This window comes from Hippichthys cyanospilos, chromosome 8 (genome assembly GCF_059441005.1).
Source record: "Hippichthys cyanospilos isolate Australia breed blue-spotted pipefish chromosome 8, RoL_Hcya_1.0, whole genome shotgun sequence".
Taxonomy (NCBI): domain Eukaryota; kingdom Metazoa; phylum Chordata; class Actinopteri; order Syngnathiformes; family Syngnathidae; genus Hippichthys; species Hippichthys cyanospilos.
In genome coordinates, this window is record NC_142376.1 from 10,273,854 (window position 1) to 10,294,007 (window position 20,154).

General features: G+C 37.6%; 1 protein-coding gene across 3 annotated transcripts in view; it reads right to left on the reverse strand.

The window, feature by feature from the left end:
• Nucleotides 1-743: 743 nt before the first annotated feature.
• LOC148420104 (stromal membrane-associated protein 1-like) overlaps nucleotides 744-20,154 on the reverse strand; it is a 54,247-nt gene continuing 34,836 nt past the window's right edge. For all 3 annotated transcript variants that reach the window (XM_088421909.1, XM_088421908.1, XM_088421907.1), the window contains 5 exons: nucleotides 20,036-20,096; nucleotides 14,900-15,012; nucleotides 6,885-7,074; nucleotides 4,572-4,732; nucleotides 744-3,623 (listed from right to left, as the gene is read on the reverse strand). In XM_088421909.1, coding sequence (XP_088278035.1) covers nucleotides 3,498-3,623; nucleotides 4,572-4,732; nucleotides 6,885-7,074; nucleotides 14,900-15,012; nucleotides 20,036-20,096 — 651 coding nt within the window. In that variant the 3' untranslated portion in view covers nucleotides 744-3,497. The remainder of the gene's footprint in view (nucleotides 3,624-4,571; nucleotides 4,733-6,884; nucleotides 7,075-14,899; nucleotides 15,013-20,035; nucleotides 20,097-20,154) is intronic.

The window sequence follows — 20,154 nt, forward strand, 5'->3', positions numbered from 1 at the left end:
TGCAGTGAAACATGGTGGTGGCAGAATCATGCGATTGGGATGTGTTTCAGCAGCAGTAACTGGCAGACTTGTCAGAATAGAACGAAAAAATAATGCAGCTATATACAGAGATATCCTAGATGAAAACATGCTTCAGAGTGCTCTTGAACTCAGATTGGGGCGAAGGTTTTATTTTCTGCAGGACAGCTGGAGTGGCACAGCCAGAGCCCAGACTTGAGCATCTCTGGAGAGATCTGAAAATGGCTGTACACAGACATTTCTCATCCAAGATGATGGCGCTTGAGAAGTACAGCAAAGAAGAATGGGAAGAAATGCCTAGAGATTGTGGTGCTAAGCGCATGGCCTCATATTAAAAAACGCTGTAATCGCTCCCAAAGGTGTATCAAAGTATTAAGCAAAGGCTGTGAATACTTATGTAAATGTTTCTCAGTTTTCTCTTTTTAATAAATTAAAAAAAAAGTTTTAAAAAAATCGTCACAGTGGGTTATGTGTGTAGAATGTTAAGGTAAGTGATTACAGTTTGAAATGAGGCTGAAATGTGGAAAAAGTGAAGCGCTGTGAATACTTTCCGGATCCACTGAAAATACAGGCATATTCGGGTTAACATCAGGTCCAAACTCAGTTTTCGGAGACATTCGGTTAATGAAGTACTACATGTAAAAGTTCTCCATTTGTACAGTAAACGCAGCACTATACTCTTGCATAACACAGGATAAAACCGTACTTAATAATGAGGTCACATGTTGGATACATCACATTTTATTCCAAATGTTCTGCTGGTATATGCTGGGACCAATACAAATAGAATGGAACCCCCAAACAACAACGAACGGTACTCACACAAAGGAAATCTATTCTTTGGATGGCGATGAACATGGATACATTGATGGTAATTAATATAAAGACACGTTTTGTTTTAAGCACCATAAAATGTAAACACAAATGTAAATAAACCTGGACGACATGTCATGTGTTGTCATCCGCACCAAAAACATTTATTTTATGCTTAACGGTGAATATTTATTGCGTGGCAGAGGGACCCTGTTTCTCTGCATCGGCATAGCAGGGATGTTTTTTCCCCCGGTGCGTGCATTTGTACTGTTGCTTTTACTCTCTAGATGAACTCGATTGTAATAATGGGACCGATCCAACATTTTCATACAGGTCGCCATCATCTGATTGGTCATCCAGGTTTATTTGCGTCATACCAATTGTGCTCTTTTGTACGGCACGTAACAACACACAATAAAAAAGGCAGAACGCTGGGTTAAAACTCAACTATGTTTTAGACATTGTATTGATATGGATGGGATGACATTTGGTGGATGTCCTACAGCTGTAAATACACATTTTACTCATCTGTTCCCTGATGACAATCATAGGGACCGAACCACAATACACTGAGATGCAGTGCTGTCTGCGGTATTTAAAGTGCACCGTGATGAATCGCTGTGATTCTGCGGTGGTTTAATTTGCCTTTAGGAATGCAGGAGAGTTCTCCTAACAAAAAGAATGACTTTACTGGCTCGCATCCCAGTAGCTGGACTTGCTTTTTTTTACTTCCTAAAGGAAACGTGCAATCTGGCTGCATAAATCTCCTAGGAGACCTTTGATTGGGACCCTCCAACAGTGAAACGGTTGTACACTGTAAGCACCTAATTCACTAAGATCCCATATACTGTATATATTAAAAAGAGAGAGAAATGCCAAATGCCGAAACAACTGTGCAAGTTGTACCTGCTTTTCCAAAATCACAAAACAACAACAAAAATGTATGAAATGTTTATGCCGTTAAACATTGAAGTGAACTGAATTCATTAAACACCCACTAATGTTTTACCATATCAATTCATAAATGCAATCATTTTCACATCGCACAGCTGGCTCAGTAGTTGCCGGTTCCAAGATACAGTGTGTCAAAATCTGAAGTAATGGAAAATGAATGAATAATGTTCTTCTAAAAATTTCCAGCATGATAAAACCTAAATGACATTAAAGGGTCCGCAACATGGAAATTCAACTTTTTTAACTTTTTCATGTTAATTATGTTATTTTTTTACCTTAAATACCCCCAAAGTATTATTTTCCTTCATTGACACATTTTGGGAGTATTCTTTGCTCATTCTGCGCTTTTAGCACTGCCCAAGCAGATAAACAATAAGAGGTAAAGTGACGATAACAGGCGCTTTTAGTGCATCTATACTACCCTTAACACCTGAACAAAAGTAAACACACGGCGACCTTATCCATGTCTTTTCCTGACATTTTGCACCGAGTTGGCCAAGTAAATAGCAACGTTTTTATTAGATAACAGCTTTTAGTGGAGAAAATGTCCAAGTGGTGAAAATCAACATTTGTAGAAAATAATTCACTCACGAGTGGAACTACTGTTATGAGTAGTGGTTTCCCAATGGGATCGATTTAATTGAAGGAATGGCTTGTTTCTGTGTGTGTTCTTTTGACGCGTCTTTTGCTTTTCTGGCAACTCCCGTTAATTTATATTGGTAAAACACCTGTTTTTGGCTACTTTATTCACTTCGCCTCTGACTCCCATGACTTATAGTTAGAACGTTAGCTTTTTTGTTATTGTTTTATTGTGGCAGCTTTCGATTGATATCATAAAGGGGGCGACGCAGCCATTTGTGAGAAAGGGTGTGTGTTTCAGTGAAGACGTTTCACTTCCTTGGTTACAAATCCAGCCAATTAAAAAAAAAAAAAAAAGCCTCATATTTCATAAGAAATTGAATTGTGCCAAAGGTAGGATTCCATGCATATGAATGTATGCATATATTTAACCATGGAAACTATGATATAGGCCCTTTAAAAGAAACAAGAACTTTTCCTGTGGTGACATGTTTTGGATGTACTCTCTGAGCATTCATATCCATCACTGTACAATTTTTAACGTTTAATGCTTCTGTTCTCCAATTTTCTACATGATTGACAAATTATTATGCACAAGTGTCTGGGAGATGAATAAATGAGCTGATCGTCATCTATGGCTCTGGGGTTCACACGTCATTATCTCACAAATACAGTACTGGTCAGACTATCACCTGTCCACGTGGCTCTGCTGGATCAAAAAGAGGTGAGGGCCGACATGAGAGGAGGGTTATCAACACCGCAGAGAGAGTGATCAAACACTACAAGGGAACTATATCTACTGTATGTACGTCAATAACTATTGACCTTTCATTTTTATGATGATATTATAGAACTATAACATTACTACGATAGAGTGGATACTCTGCCCAGCAGTGTCCTGTAGCTTTGTTTTGATTTTTTTGTGCTGTAATTTTACCTACTCTTTACACAACACCAACAGGAAATCAAATTGAGATCCAATTAAGACAAAACATGACGGCTCTCAGGGCAACCTCCTTGCCCCTCCCCAAACCAATGTATTGTCTTTATGAAGGAAACCTTGGGTATATTGGAAAGGTTGTTCAGTTGGTTGCACAGATATCACACGACGAAATTTCTGGGCTCCCCACTCGTCACTTCCACAGCTGGGTGCTGAGGGTCTGTCCGGATGCTGTCGGCGCCGCGGGCCAACTGGCTGCAGTGGCGCCTGAAGGTGGTGCACCTCCATTTGTGGCCATGCCTGACATTTGCTGGGATAGCTTCGGAAGGAAGAGAGACAGGAATATTTGAATACAAACAAGTAAAAGCATACGTTTTACCCCGAAATACTACAGAAAAAGACTTGATTACTGATCTTCCCATCACTCTCCAAGTCACCCCATGACACTTCCCCTCAAGCTCCCATATTCAGCACCTCATCTGCCTCTCTCTCTGCTTGCCCTCAGTCTTCCATTTTGTCTTATCTATTATGAATGTGCCTTGGTGCTGCACCACTCTCTTATCTGGTCATCTGAGAGCTTTGTGCAGGTATGTGTGTATGCACCCACACGCGCACACAAAGAGTCAAAGCGAGCTCAAATGCGCACCGGCTTTCAGTCAATGTACCTTGGCTCCCCACTCTATCACACTCACACACAATAAGATAGACACACGTGGAATGATGTTCTAATGCTGGTGTTCAAGGCCTTCATGCATCTAAAATAAGGGTACTGTAGCTCTATATAAACATTTTCCAAAAGCCAAGACATGTCTCTATGCCTCTATTGGTTGACTATATATATATATATATATATATATATATATATATATATATATATATATATATATATATATATATATATATATATATATATATATATACACACACACAACAAAAACAAACAGTGGAATTGTGTGTATATATATCTCTAACATATATTAGAGAGAGAGACAGAGAGAAAAAGAGAGAATAAAACAGTAGAGGTTGACAAGAAAAACACTGAGAACTATTAAGAAAGAACATAATTAATCTTGAATGAAAAGCTAAAACTGCGGCAAAGAAAAGATCCGCTCATAATCTCAAAAATACAAAGTCATCAGTAAGGGGGTGGTTAAGGTCGTGTTTGCCCATTCGGTGTGTAAAGCAGAATTCGCTATTAGCTATATAGCTGAATTTATCTCCTTTGAGAGACGAGTTTAAATTTCATATTGTAATTGTTCTCTATTACCTGGCCCACACTCCATTGTCCTTGCTGAATGCCGTGCATGTTCTGCTGCATATCAATGTAGCTGCCGTTAGGTAGAGTCATGCCTGACATCATGGTTCCTCCTCCCATTATGGTGCTGTTGAAGCCCTGCTGTGCGACTTGAGGCTGGCCCATGTTTATTCCTACAGCACAACACATAACAGCCCAATGATTCTGAACATTAGCCCATTTTAACTTTATTCACAGCACATTCCAAATGGACAGCGAAGGTACTGTAACTGAATGCCTTTTATCCTTATTTTCATTCCTGTGTCAGGGTTCACAAATCACAGAGCAACATAATCAATGTGTACATGTAAATTCTATGGAAAAACTATTGCTTGTGCCTCGCAACTAACAAATGTCAAAGTGGTTTCCCACTTTTGACACATACGCTGTGAAAACTCTCATGCTTATTATGCACACACACACACACACACACACACACACACTGTATGCACACCCATACAAGCAACGCTATAGTATATTTCAAATTTTAAAAATGGGGCAAGAGCACAAGTCTGCTATCATTTCTCTGATTAAGTTGGACGACAGAAAATAGATGTGACTGCTTTTCATCACACTAACCTGTCATCTGTCTTCGATCTAATCCACTATGATGATGCTTGTGCATGTGTGATGTGTTTATTTAAGTGTGTGTACTGGGCTAACAAGGTAGGCATTAATCTTTCATGCACGTGACATTACAATTTGTGTGCAGCCCTCACTAAATTATTTACACTACATATAAGGTGCATAATAATAATAATAATAATAATAATAATAATAATAATAATAATAATAATAATAATTTGGGGTGTCAAAATATGCAATCATGTATATACATAGTTAGTGTTTTTTATGACATTCAATCCAATTATTAATCTCTAATGTTATGCTTTCTGTACATTGTTTAGATACGTTTTTCTGCATCAGGCTTTTTGTGCTTGAGTTGTAGAGAGTTGGAAAACAAAAATCAGTCAGTGACTGTCATTATGTTTGGCATAAACTGATAGACTCACGTTGTGGGTAAGAGGCAGGTTCAGAGGCAGAAAGAATATGCGAAAATGGAAGAGCTCTCACATGAGTTGTTGGCCCAGTGAATTCTAAATTTAAGTTTAAAAAAAATCCCTCAGTCACTTTGATAAAATTAGAGTGATATGCATTCTATGTAAGAAAGTGCTTGCTTACCAATGAAATAGCTCGAGTGTAGCCTATCACATCAATGCAAAGCATTTAGCCATGATTGCAGTTACAGCTAACTATCAGCAAAGACACATCTCTAGTGAGCCATTGCAAAGCTCTTTGCCAAACTAAAGTCGAGAGCACCCAGTGTTTGTCTGCAACAGACAGGATGGATGTTTTATTTTGGTAATGGTATTGGTATTGGTATTTTCTAATTATTTGGCAATTGACAAAGGAAAACAGCACAATTGCATCTCTTAAAAGCCTAAAAGTTAAGGTTGCAGCTAGCATTTGGGACTTGTCTCACATACAAGACAAGGTAAATCATTATAACCGCATCTGTTAAAGTCTGTTGAAGACGTTAATTGACTGAAGTTACTGCTTTGTTGTTGTATAGCAATATTTTGATCTGCAATAATGCAATGTATCTGAATTAAAAAATATGTTGAGCTTTTTTCTCAGCAATTTTTAGGTAGAATTAAAGAAATAATTACATCGATTATAGATCATAATTAATCTAATCTTTAATCTCTTGACAGCAATAATAATAATAATAACAATAATGATAACAATAACAACAACAACAGCAACAACAACAACAATCATAGTAATAATAATAATAATAATAATGGTGATGATGGTGATGATGATGATGATGATGATGCAAGAGTCCTCCTTAGGACGCTTAAAAATAACCCATGCACCACTAGCATTAGCTACCAGCTGTCAACTAACATCAGCATAATGGAAGATTACAGTGGAGGCCTGATTAGCAGATGAGGCTCCTTGTTGAGTTGGCTCTCAAAAAAACAAGTGGGTAGACATCTCAAGATGATGCAGAGAAAGGTCAAGATTACTATCAGCTGTGGTGTAAGTGAACAGCTGATCTTCAGTTAATGGGTAGCTGCTAGCTGCTCAATGTTATGCGCGAATGCACAAGAGTTAATATTGATGATCATCCTCTGAAAATGTCTTTCTGAATGACACCCGGTGACAAAACAATGAATATATCTGCCTGTCTAATGTAATGATTACTTCTGCAAAGCATGAAACTGCATGAAACTGGTTGGAGCACTGTATGCATGTGTGTGAATATGTTCTACATATTACCTTGCCCAGTGGCCGGCTGTTGCTGGCTCTGTGGCTGACTGCCCACTGAGCTTGTGGCATACAGCGACAGGATGGAGTCTTTAGATAAGAGCTTTTTCTCCTCTGCCCTTGTAGTGGTACAGGTGGAAGTAGAAGAGGAAGATGAAGAGGTGGCGGGATCTGATGTCTGAGTTGCTCTCCTGGATCCTGGCTGTTGGGGTGAAGAGAAATTGATGGAATTTCCATTAAAACATTTATATGGCTTGCACGTTTTCATTCAATTCCAATGAAAACCAGACTGATTGGCTAGTGTATTGGGAGTAAGCATCAACTGATTTTAGATTCTGACGGAATGATAAATATGAGCAGGTCACAGTGTGCCGTCGCTGGTAAGCTATTTTTAAAACAAATAGCTCCTCCTTATCCTCCGTGCTTGCCTAGAAGGTTAAAAAAAAAAAAAACAGCGATTGCCATCTAATTATTTTCAGAGGCAGCTTGTTGAGTCAACTTTGGAGACACTAGTGATACCGTATCACCAGACCGCATACATATACAGTATATATACATACACATACACACATATATACACACATGTAAACAAATATATAGATATATTTTCAAAATAACTTTGAATGTTATTGCTGACAACCCTTAGAATTATTCAGAAAGCTAGTTATTTTGACTAGCATGAGCATAAATATGTGTTTTTGATTAAATAAAACGGGACACACTTACATTTACCTTTTTGAAGTCGTGTTTTAAGAGCTATTTTGCCAGATCCAAAAAATAAAAAGGGGGCATGCTAAGTGTCATAACTTGACTTTGATAGGTAAAACTTTGTCCAATCATCTCCTAGAAGTGTGCGACATCAAAATTGAGCATATTTATTGGTTAAGACATGCACACGTGTCATGTTCTCCAGCATGCTGCTTAGGTCCCGAGGGGTTACGACAAAGACCTCCCCCTTATACCCCATGCATGCCAAGAAGGTTAAATAAAACAGCGATTGTCATCCAATTATTTACAAAGAGGTGGCTTGTTCAGTCAACTCTGCAAGCGGCCAATCATACTCTGCTCTGTTTAACCGCCCCCTTTGTTAGATTAAGCAAAAAAGAAAAGCGCTCATTACCAGTTATACACAGTATTAGCGCTGGTTAAAAACTAGAATTTAAACATCACAGAAAACTATCAACACAGTTATCAACCCATGCCTAATTGGTAGCTATGTCTGTGCTAAGAACAATCATTGTAATTGTGTGCAAGATACATTATTTGATCATTTAGTCATATTTTAAAAAACTGTCATTGTCAATTTATAAACTGTATTAAACACTGTGAAAAAAAGATGAGACATTTTCTGTAGTAATTATCTGCTGCCAAAAATACATGAAGGTTTTACTCTGATTTACGTGCGTGTGTGTGCATGTGTGTGCATGCATGAGTGAATTGTGAAGTAAAAGGGCGAGCAGGAGCGAGTTTGTGGATACGATAGGAGGCTGTGAGAAATAGTGGCCACTGAGAAACACACACTCACACACACGCACACACAGCACTTTGAAAGTATGGTGTGCTCAACTACTTAGCAGGCAGTGCTACACTCATCTGCCTCACTCAGCTGACACTCTTTGACTAGATGATGGCAAGACGGGCAAACCGAGAGTTGAAAGGATGAGGGTAAAAAGGAATACTGAGAAAGCAAATTTGGGACAGGGATAAAACTTGCTCGGGAGAAGATGTGGAGTTGGTGGAGGAAGCACACAATATTAAGAGAGGGCAGAGGGGAGAGGGGAAATAAGGCAGGGGGCAAGGGGGAGGATGATGGGATTGGACAAGTAGGGCAATGGTTAGAGGATCACGAGAGTGATGAGGGAAAAAAAGTGTAGAGGTAGAGAAGGATGGAGAAAAACATTTGAAGAAAAAGGAGGACAAGATGGGTCGGTGTTTAAACAGAACATGGATGGGAAGGATAAAAACATGGATAAGAATAAGTTCTCCTCTAGAAAGAGAGACACATCTTAGAAGAGATGCCAGTAATGGTGAGTCAAGTATTCACCAAAGCATGATGCTATATATAGATGCAGCACATAATCAGCATCCTCGCTCTAATTTCAAGAAAAGGAAAAATATCTTGAACTGATCAACTTAGTCAGCTTGTAGAACATGAGCCACCCACGTAGAAAAGGCCATTTGTTCCAAAGATAATTCACACATTGGAAATACACATTTAGCAGACTTCAAATCCTCAGTGACAGACAAAAAAGATGCTCCATTCTTTCTTGGAAACAATATTTTTAGAATGGAGGCCATGACTTGTGAATCTTACTCTGAAATTCTGTGATGTCGCCGGTTTCAGTTGATGCCTGATGGAACACGTTCAGCAATGAGAAATGCTTGGCGGAATGACATGTTTAATTAAGTTTGCATCAAGATACGGCAGCTAACTGTTTGCCGCGGATAGTTTGGATTATAACAGTTAAATTAAACTTTGGAGAAAGGAAAAAAAAAAACACCTGACATTTGCCAGCCCAGATACCAAGCCAATATGTGCCGTCAAGATGAGCTGTACCTACTAATACTGAGGCTCTGCCATCTACAATTTCAACAAATTATCCATCGCACTAAAGCGGACATGTCCAGCCTGGGGGACAAATGCAGTTCGCAGTAACAAATTTTACTCGGCCCGCAGCCTCTGTCATAAAACTAATCATCTCTGGCTTGTATCCCTGTTGACCAGGATGCAAAATACAGGCTAATTACAATTTCACCTTTGCCCACAAGAGGGCAGCAGCACTGTCCAGAGCCAAAACTTAGCTCATGTGTCTTAATTCCAAGCTCCTTGTTCCAGAAACATTGAACGAGATCAGAAAATTGATTTCATGCCACTATATGAAAGAGATTCCCAATCGCCTTAAACAAGCATCGAGAATTGAGCATCGATGACCTACCACGGGTTAGGTTAAATTGATGGACCCTTGATGATGACGTATGAAAATGGACCTTGGACCGGTGGGACTGAAGGCTCAAATGAAATAGTGTTAATTCATGTTTGTGTCATTTCTTGATTCGTTCACCTTTACACATGTTTTGTCTGTTCTATTCAGAGCAACATTTCATAGGAAAAATACCTCGATTACAGTGGACTATGGATATGCTTCAACCTACTTGGATAGAATAGAATAGAATAGAATAGAATAGAATAGAAATGAAGTCCTTTATCGAATTTGTACATGTTGAAATTGGAGGCGCTATTCCTATTGGTGCATATTAATATAATGAATAATGAATAAATGAATAAAATGAATAAAATAGAAGGATAGAATAAAATGAGTTGAATAGAATTTGTAGTTCCACGGGGGTGCTAGCGTTATTTTCCGTGTGTGTAAGGCGTCTGCCGGTTTAAAGTGTAATATAAAAATCTCAGTGAATAAGTTTTGTTTTAATAGGATCAAAAGCACTTTTGAATCAGATGATTTATTTTCCTGTTTTTTTTTTTGTTTTTTTTTAAAGTTCAATGAACATTTACTTTCAACGATGTGCAATTTTTCAAATGAACCCTGCACTGCTGAATATGATTTTTTCAATGCAACTTTTGTTGTTGTTGAATTAAATTGAAATAATTTGATAACCAAATATTTTTCATGAACAATTAATACTTACAAAAACAACAAAATACTTTTTCACTTGCTATCAACTGAAAACAACAATATTCAAGGCCTTGATAAAAAACCAAACACAGCTCACCCGACGGTCACAAGCTAAGCTGTGATTGGCTGTTAACCAAAGCCTTCAGTACATGTGCTGTCAACTTCAGTCGACCACAAGTGGCAAAATGTGTTTTTAAAAATATCAATTGTACATGAAAAATAATGTTATCGAATTAATTAGATACAAAAATCATATTTTGTTAGGACTGCCTAAAATGGCTAAATAAGTGTACTATCACTTTAAGACAAACTGTGCTGAATCCCCTACAATTGAAACCTCCATATTTCCCCTTTCAGAGAACTGTTGGGGCAAATGAAAAATCCTGCCATCCGACCATTTGATCTGTAACAATTTGAGTGTGTTCAGTCACAATTTAAAAAAAAAATCAATAAATACAAATCTTATTAGGTTAAACAAACTTACTTTTATTAATCAAGACTATACAGGAAATGCACTGTATATGTGCTAATCAGACCTCTTACTTCACTAAACAGGAAACTCACTTTGATTTAACATTCTTCAACACGCACATGTTCACGCACGCACACGGACACCCACATAGCGTGTGATATGTTGGGGGCTCCTAGCACCACATTGTGCGATAGAAAGCCTCTACAACAAGGCTCCATTCTTTGCAACCAATGCTGTGCGGTATGGTGAATTACCATCTCTCACAACATTGTCCTCGCTGTCGCTATTCACACGCACGCACGGATACACGTATACACACATACGCCAACCTTTTTTTTTTCTCCCTGGTTTTCCATCACTGCTGGAAACAGCCATATACTCCCCTCTGTTAGGCCATCTGTGATTTTAAAGCCACAATAAGATCGTTTGTGTGCGTGTGTAAAAACGAAATAAACCCGAATAAAGAGAAGCCTATACCAGAAAAGGACAGAGAAGAGGAGAAGAAAATCAATCACTAGTCACCACTCACCAGTTCATTACATCACTTGTCTGCACTCGTCCATGTGAGTCCCTCTTTAGCAATTAATTGGAGGGACTCCTTTTCACCCCACTGCTTCTCCATTTTTCATCACACTTTTAATCCTGTTTAGCATTGAAATTGAGCACCTGAATAATTGAACTAGCAATTCTTGTTCATTTTGCTCACAAAAGTGAACAGTCCATTTTTACATTTACAGTATGATCTCGGGCCTCAACATCAGCTGTTGGATGGATTTGAATGGTTTGTCATTACTCTCCTTGAGAAAACAATGACAGTTGCAGGCAAAATGCTCCACTTACAATTTATTGCAGCTGCAAAGTGGGTTTTACGCTTTCATGGTTTTAATTAGTGTAGCCTTCCCAAGGACATTTTTAACAGCAGTAGAAATGTAATAATAATAGCTGAATCCATCACAAATTGCCTTGTTTGGAGGAAATTGTTTGACATTTTGCTGATTTTATGCTCTGCTGCTTTCAGATTTCATTTCTGTAAATAATTAATTCTTAATCGACACCTCCAAATGTGAATTGAAAACAAAATTAAACCGTCAGCAAGAGTTGGAAAATATTCTCTATAATTACTGTACAACTGTCAAGATAACTAACAACCTCAGAGTAAAAAAAAATGACACCATTTCCCAGAGGATGTTTTTAGTGGGATGGTTGCATCTGTGCAATGTTCCATCTAGGCTGTGTGTATGAGCAATTGTGCATTGCTCTCACCATCCCATCGCATGGCAAATGGCTGGGTCTCTGGGAAGGTTAGACAAAAGCAAAAATAGATCATAGATACCAACTTTTGGGAGATAACCACTGGGCCATGCCGCCAACTCATGTGTAACTATTATTTCATTAATTCATTTGCTTTCCATCAATAGGCAGAACATGGATGTGAAAAGAAGATTCTTTGGAATACCTGTTCCGAGACCACGAATGTGAATGAACCAAGAAAATGACTGCTATGTTATATGTACACTCCTCTAGCTAAACACAGTTTAGTTTTGAGTAAATGGCATGTATAACACTTTCGGATTTGAGACCAAATATTATCTTTAAGATTTCTATTTCCTCCGCTAGCAGTTTAAATGTTAGAATTATAGTTAAAATGTATGAAAATAATTGATTAGGCAATGATATTTTTATAGTTGACATGCTAGTGTATGTTTGTAGCTAGCGCACCTTGGTCTGAAAACAACTTAAGGTTTTTTGGGCCCTAATTTTGTAGACTGACATCCGTACACTTGGTGTAAAAACTGCGCAACCTCAATTTGGTGCCAGTGCAGGTCTAGTTTACCGTGTTTATTGTGGTGTTGCGCGAGTCTGCGTGTACTGGCACACATATGATTGCCATACTGACGATGCACCAATAATTTGGTCACAGAAAGTAGACACCAGGCCTCGTTGGTGGACACCAACATGCATGGTATAATTCCTAGTTGGTTAGGGTTAAGGGTTCACACACACTGCAGAAGACCACTCAAATTGGGCACTTTGCCTCTATTGTAATTACACAGCATTCAAAATCAATGCACAGAGCAACCAATACACGCCAAAAGTACATCATAATGCAACCCCACAACATTTGGCTTGAGTCAATGGAATAAATGACAAAAAAACAAAACAAGCAAAATAGATGAAGATGTACCAAGCAATGATGGCGTTAACCCATCTTACCTTAAAACAGAAATTAATATTGCCAAATCCAATCGATTCCACTAATCAAAGTTTCAACGTGTACCTCACCAAGGACAGATGTTGCACACCTTTCACATGTCTTCTCATCAGAAGTAATGTAATAGAAAGATGAGCATTTTCCATACCAAGATAACATTTGCTATAAACACAACGGAGAGCAACAGTGAGCTGCTGTATGTTAACACGATGCAGGGATGCTGACTTGCAAAATCACGTCATATCGTGACACCAGTTAATACTATCTAGAGCTTTTTACAGCTTTTCTACTTTGTACAATAAGTACAAAATGTTAGCTATATTGAAGGACAAGACTCACTCTCATTTAATTGAGTGGATCTAGTGATATCTGTAGGGTCAGTAAAAATTTTTACCTAAAGATCAACTTACTTTATTTACAATTACATAGTGAACTGGAAATGTGGTTAAGTATTGTTGTAAAATATACAGTATATGCACTGTATATTACTTTTTTTTGGGTGGGTGCACATAAAATTACTGCTTCAAAGTACTGCTAAGTATAGCACAGTATATTACACTATACTGTATTATACAACTGAGAACTTATTTATTTATTTATTTACAGATCCATTATTTTGGTGAATGGACTTACTGGGGTTCACCCCAACAGTTTAAATCAACATGGTAGGTTTATTAAAGACTTAAGTTTGACCATAGGTGAATGTGAACAGCAAAGGATATTTGTCTCAACATGTGCCCTGTAATTGCCTGGCAACCAATCAGGTGTACTCGACCCACTCGACAAACTCAGGCGAGATAGGCTGCAGCTCACCCGTGGCCTTCAACAAGATAAGCTGCAGAAAATGAACGAATGAACAAACCCATTTTAAATTAGGATAAGGCTTAAACACAAACATAAGACATGCAGGAAATATGTTCGCAAGGGAGAGAGAGAAGAAACACAAATCCTCTACCTCCCACAAGGCTGTAATCACAATTTAGTAATTGACATTCACAGATAAGCAAGTGCTCCCAGATGTCAGTTAATAGCTTGCAAGAATCAGCAAGCTACAGCTTCTCCCTTTTTCGCACACCTGGATAATCACAGCCAAAAAGCAAAATCCCAAAGCAATGCTGGCGCGGCTCAAAACGTATAAGGAAAAGGTTAGTTTGTTGCATGCACACGTGCTTTCATCCACTTTGAATTCTTGTATTCACTGGTGAGACATTTTCAGGGTAGTGATGGCCATATTGCTAGGCATTATAGTGCATTTTGACTAAGCATTCAAAAGCCACAGAATATTGTGTTCTATAACTATGTACCGTAAACACCAAAACCACCAAAGGAAAGTCTATTTTCTTTCACCAAACACACCTGATTCTGGCTAGTAAAGAGGGAAAAACAAAATCCATTAATTTCCTTTTTTTTTTCTTTTCCAAACAACCACGTCAAGCAGAAGAGTGACTGACTATGGGTGTCAAAATAAGATAATATTTGAGGTCAATTATCAATCATAGTGATATTTAAAAGTTATTCCTATTAGTTGTGTTAATCTCATTTTAATTTCTAAATTTAGGATTTCTATATGCTTGTACATACATTTGTATGAGAACTCCTCAAATATTTTGGCGTATCTCTAGCTTCTGAAGATGGTGGAAAGCCATCTACCTCCACAGCCCGTGCATCTTAGAGGTGAGATTTTGTTAGTGTGTTTACTTGTATATACCTTCGCCTGTTGTGCTGTTGTGTTGGAGGGGGGAAGCGGGTTGGAGACCATTGGTCCAAAAACGTCCAGTTCATCACTAACTGTTGAGGCTTTGCCGTGACCATCCGGAGTATCTGAGAAAGAGAAGAGGATTGCTAATGAAGCTGAAAACTCACTATCAAACGATAGAATGGAATGGAATATTGTTTTTATATTTCTAAACAGATGTATCCAAATTCAGAGTTTATTTTAGCCTCATCCCCTTTTCGCCTCAAATCCAAAGGCATATTAAAGGCAGGAGTTCACTTCATTTTCTCGGAAGAGGGGATTTATGTGACGCTTGAGTGGAATATTAAAACCACTGAGTTCGATCAACTAACTCACGGTGGTATACAGATGTTTTGTTTTGTGTATTTAGTCGGTGTTGAATTAATTTATTGTAATTGTCTTCCTCACAGCATGGCGATAAGATTGGAACTCGCTCATGAAGTGTGTAATTTCAGTAGGATGGGAACCCGTGGTGCTAACACTTGCTATCCTCCACTCACTGGCCCACAATAAATAGACGATACAATTTCTTCAAATTAATCTAACATCTTAAAGTGAAGGCTTAGGAAAGAAAAAGATGTTTCAAAGGATATGTCCTTGGCAGAAGAAACTTGTAATAGGCAGCAGTGAATTGTCGTTTTTTTTTTCTGATATATCATCACACCTTATTGTGAAAGAAGTGTTTGAAAATGCCTTTAAAACTGAAAGCGGTTACCTAAACTAACATGACTGCTGGGCTTGTAGAAAAGAACGTGTTCAAACTGCCTGTAAAAGGCACAGGAAAAAAATGTATGAGACAATGCATTACAATGAACATTGTTTCTTTTTTTTTTCCCTTTATGGGTCATGTAACAAGGACTGCATCTGATGAGAACCCAAGAATCATTTCATCTGATTAGACGTGACAAAAAGACAGTTCTTTACAATGACGATGTTCATTTTAATTGTTATATCTCCACATTATGCGTTGATATTTGTATATGAAATTTGTTAATTATATCAGTAATTTAGGTTAGAATTTTTTAAAAAGCAATGTGCTATTTTTAAATTGTAAATCAAATTAGCTGATAAGATAACAGTTGTTTTTATTTATTTCACCAAGGTATTCAGGTATACATATATTCCTCCTGTGTTAATGCTGCAGCTAAGGACAGATATTCAATTCATATCAATTTTTTTGCACATTTATAAGCAACAAGGCTTACCATCACTATTATCATCATCATCATTGTCATCATCACCATCTCTGCCACATTTGCAATGAGACAGGGCCGTCTCTATGAGCACTCACAATTTCTCCATGGAAACAGACTAACTGTACGAGATGTGGGTGCTTTTTGGAATGATCCAGTAACAATTTACCCCACATATAGAAATTCACTCACATGAGTCTATGTGAAACGGTTCAAATGGTTTTGCTGATACCTGTAATGGTCAGAGGCCTGCTACATTCTTATTGTTTTGGTCACATTTATTTAGTTCTTTAAAACACCACTTTTTTGTAGTCGTCACAGTGCATTTCAAAGAAACATTGTATTTTGTTAAATGATAATGGCAAAATCTCATATACAGTGGACATTAATAGTCTTCGGGCCCCTGTTCACATGCATATTTTTAATTACACCAAGATAAAATATTTTAACATGACCAAATATAAATAACCTAAGTTTAACCTGTAGAATCAAATTTAAGAAAAAAGAAAAAAAAAATACTATAAAGAGTGACTGAAAAAAATCTGACATAAGTGGGCATGCCCTTTTACAACTAGGAACTCAAAAAGTGCAGAAAAAATGTCAATATGTGACATAACAAGGACATTCTTCTAAAAAAGAAAAAAATCGTCAACTGACCACTGAAGGAGTTGCAGGAATTTCTGGCTATTACTGGCTGTTTAGTCCATCTGACAACATTCTCCCATCCTCTACATTAGCAAAATTTTAGCGGAATCTCAGAAAGAAAAAACAAAACCAAAAAAACAAAACACTTAAAACGTCCACGTAAAAATGTTTAAACATGTAGGCTGATGAAACCAAGGTTGTATTTTTTGGCTGTAATTCCAAATATTAGCACAAATACAACATTGATCATGACCAAAATAATGTTATAATTGCAGTAAAGCACATATTACACATTTGGAGTGTTTTTCTTCAGCTAGAAAAGGAGCCTTAGTCAAGGTGGAGAAATGCAAGACCATGACTTCTGCTAGCAAGAGTAAAAAAATGTCAGGAAAAGGCCACTACAACATTTGAACTGTGTTTGCGGTTAATCAGAGGCATTTCAAATGCAATAGGGGCAAATGTATGCTCATGATTTTGAATGTAATGGGTTCCTTTTCAGAGAGCCTCGGTGGGGGAGTAGTTTGCATGTCCGCCTCACAGTTCAGAGTCCCGAGTTCAATTCCAGCTGGCTCTGGCCTTCCTGTGTGGAGTTTGCATGTTCTCCCCGAGCCCAAGTGGCTCACCTCCAAGCAGTCCAGACTTCCTCTCACACTCCAAAAACATGCATGCAACTCTAAAATTGTCCTTAACTGTGTCTGTGTGCAGGAATGGTTGTTTTTCACTGCGTGCCCTGCGATTGGCTGGAAACCAGTCCAGGGTGTCCCTGCCTACTGCCCAAAATCTGCTGGGATAGGCACCAGCTAGCCAGCGATCCTAGTGAGGATAAGCGGCCACAGATAAGGGATGGATGGATTCCTTTTCAACATAGCAGGCATCCCACATATGTGGGTGTGCACATTTGTACAAACTGCACACATTATCGCCATTGTTTATTTTTACTTTCCTTCTGGGATTGAGTTGAACAAGTTATAGTCCAGATTAATGGTGGGGGGAAAAAAATTAAAATGCCAACAAATTATTGTGGTCTCATTTATATATGTTGCAATAATGTGTTACTCTAGGATTCATTTTTATGTATTTTCGTCATCATTAGTTGACTTGTCTGGAATAAACGCAGCTTTAAATTCATGCTGCTGCAGTCATACAACTTTGCACACCCACTCAAGTGACTAAAGGGTTACAGCCGCAAGGTCGCAGCTATGCTGTGTGTGTAGATGGTGGATCAGGGATCAAAATACTGATTGTTTGACTCATTGATTACACCGTATGTGAAATCTCATACTCTCAAAAGGGTGGTGAAATACTAAAACCCCTATCCTACTGAGTGGTGGACATTTTCATCTGTTGGCAGAGGTAACAGAATACACATATACGTCAGTGTTCATCAGGCTTTCTTCAAGGTCGCAAATTTTCGCAATACATTTGTCAAACGTTCATCAGAGATGTTCGCCATGACTTTTCTGTTTGCAAGGAAATTTGGAAATTGTTCAAAATTCTCTCGCGATACGCAAAATAAAGGTGAATGTCTGATGACCATTTGGCAAACATTTGAGACCTTGAATGGATTCTGACCAGATGGTAACATTTGGTGCCATCAAAAACAATCACATTTCTTTGCTGCTCAATCAAATAAGACCTTAGGTTTCATTATTTAATATCTCTAACAATAAGAAAAGTATGTATCGTTAAAAAAAAATCTAGTACATCAGTGGTTCTCAAATTTTTAATGTAATCCGCACCAAATAAAAAAAAAAAGAAATAATAAAATAAAAAAGTATATTGTTGTGCCAGCCATGTCTGACTTATTACAGTTCAGACTATAGGTACATTTAATTCCTCAACTCCACAAGACAGATTGTTGAACATCTCCATAATTTCTGGATTGTCTGCCATAAAATTGCATCACCCATGAAACATGTGCATCTGCATAAAACTTAGGCATACAACATTTTGCGTGTTGCAATTAAATTGTTTGATGTTCTAATAAATTTGCTATTAATTTGAAAAATGCTTGCATATACCCCCAGTGGAGCTCATATCCTCATTCGAAAACCACTGTGGTATGGATATATTTTTTTGTTTGGCTTTAAGGTCAACAAGCATAAAGCGAAACACAGTTTTACTCTGGTGACACTCAAATGTGGGCTCAAAATGTCACAGGTTTGAGTAGAGCATGTGACCTAGATTGAATGTCATATTCTCTGAGTGTTGTTGTGGTACAACTATTCTGGGAACGCAAGTGTTGTATTTTCACACGCACCACAAAATATGACTATTTCTAAAATCAATAATGCTTTTCAATTTGTGCATAAAACATTACGGCACATATTTTCACAATTGACTAAACAATTACCAAACAATTACTATATCATAGTTCCTTGTAATTTTGTCACGTATACTGTAGCCTGGTACTGAAATTAAAATATTTGTTGTTTCTAACAGACTGAATTGATTTCATTAGAGAGAGTAAAGAATATTTTGTGTAAGATATTTTTAAAATGTTATCTCTGCCAGGCTTTAGCATCATGTAAGAAAATGCGAATGTGTTAAAATTTCATATTTTTATATGTAAAAAAATGATAAAATGTAGATTTGCAAACATTTTCTTATCAAACCACTTATAACAAGAACTTTAAAAAATTGTTTAACAAACCACTATTTTTTAATTTCTAATTTCTAAATCCATTAATTTGTTACATATTTTATGTGTAATAACATAAGGAAGTGATTAAACATGTATTTCATTTCTTAGTCTAAACGGCCCCCTAAATAAAACCGTAACTACCATGAGGCCCGTGACCAAAATATTTTTGACACCCCCCATGGAGAATTATAATCAGCCACTTGCCTGGTCAGTGACTAAACCACTAATTGATATGAGATTGATTTGGAACTTTTTGATTTGGATGCTATTGATGTAGCTGTAGTGGGCGTGTTTGGAAGGCCTTTTCAAACCTATACAAGGCACAGCAATGCAAAACTGCACATTTTCCGTCTTCATAGATCATAAGTCATGAATGTAACTGTAACTGTAATGGCTTTCTAAATGACTCATGCATCCTGACTGCATTCAAAGTGTCACTAATGGTGACATTAATCAACTAGAAATGACAGCAATATTAATCTCGGACTGTAATTACTTCTTTTGACATACTGGGTTTCAATTTGCATATCTGACACATTAGGAAAAAACTCAGCACGCTTTGTCACAATATTACCTATATTATGAAAACGTTCTTGTGAAAGCAGTAGAATGTGTCTAATTCCTTACCTAGGCCCAAAAGGTCCACAGCTGCCTCTTGATTTTTCTTGGGACTGGCCTTAGAATCCAACTGTGAAGAACAGAAACAACAACACCAAACTGCTTCTTAAAAAATGCCCACCAGTGTT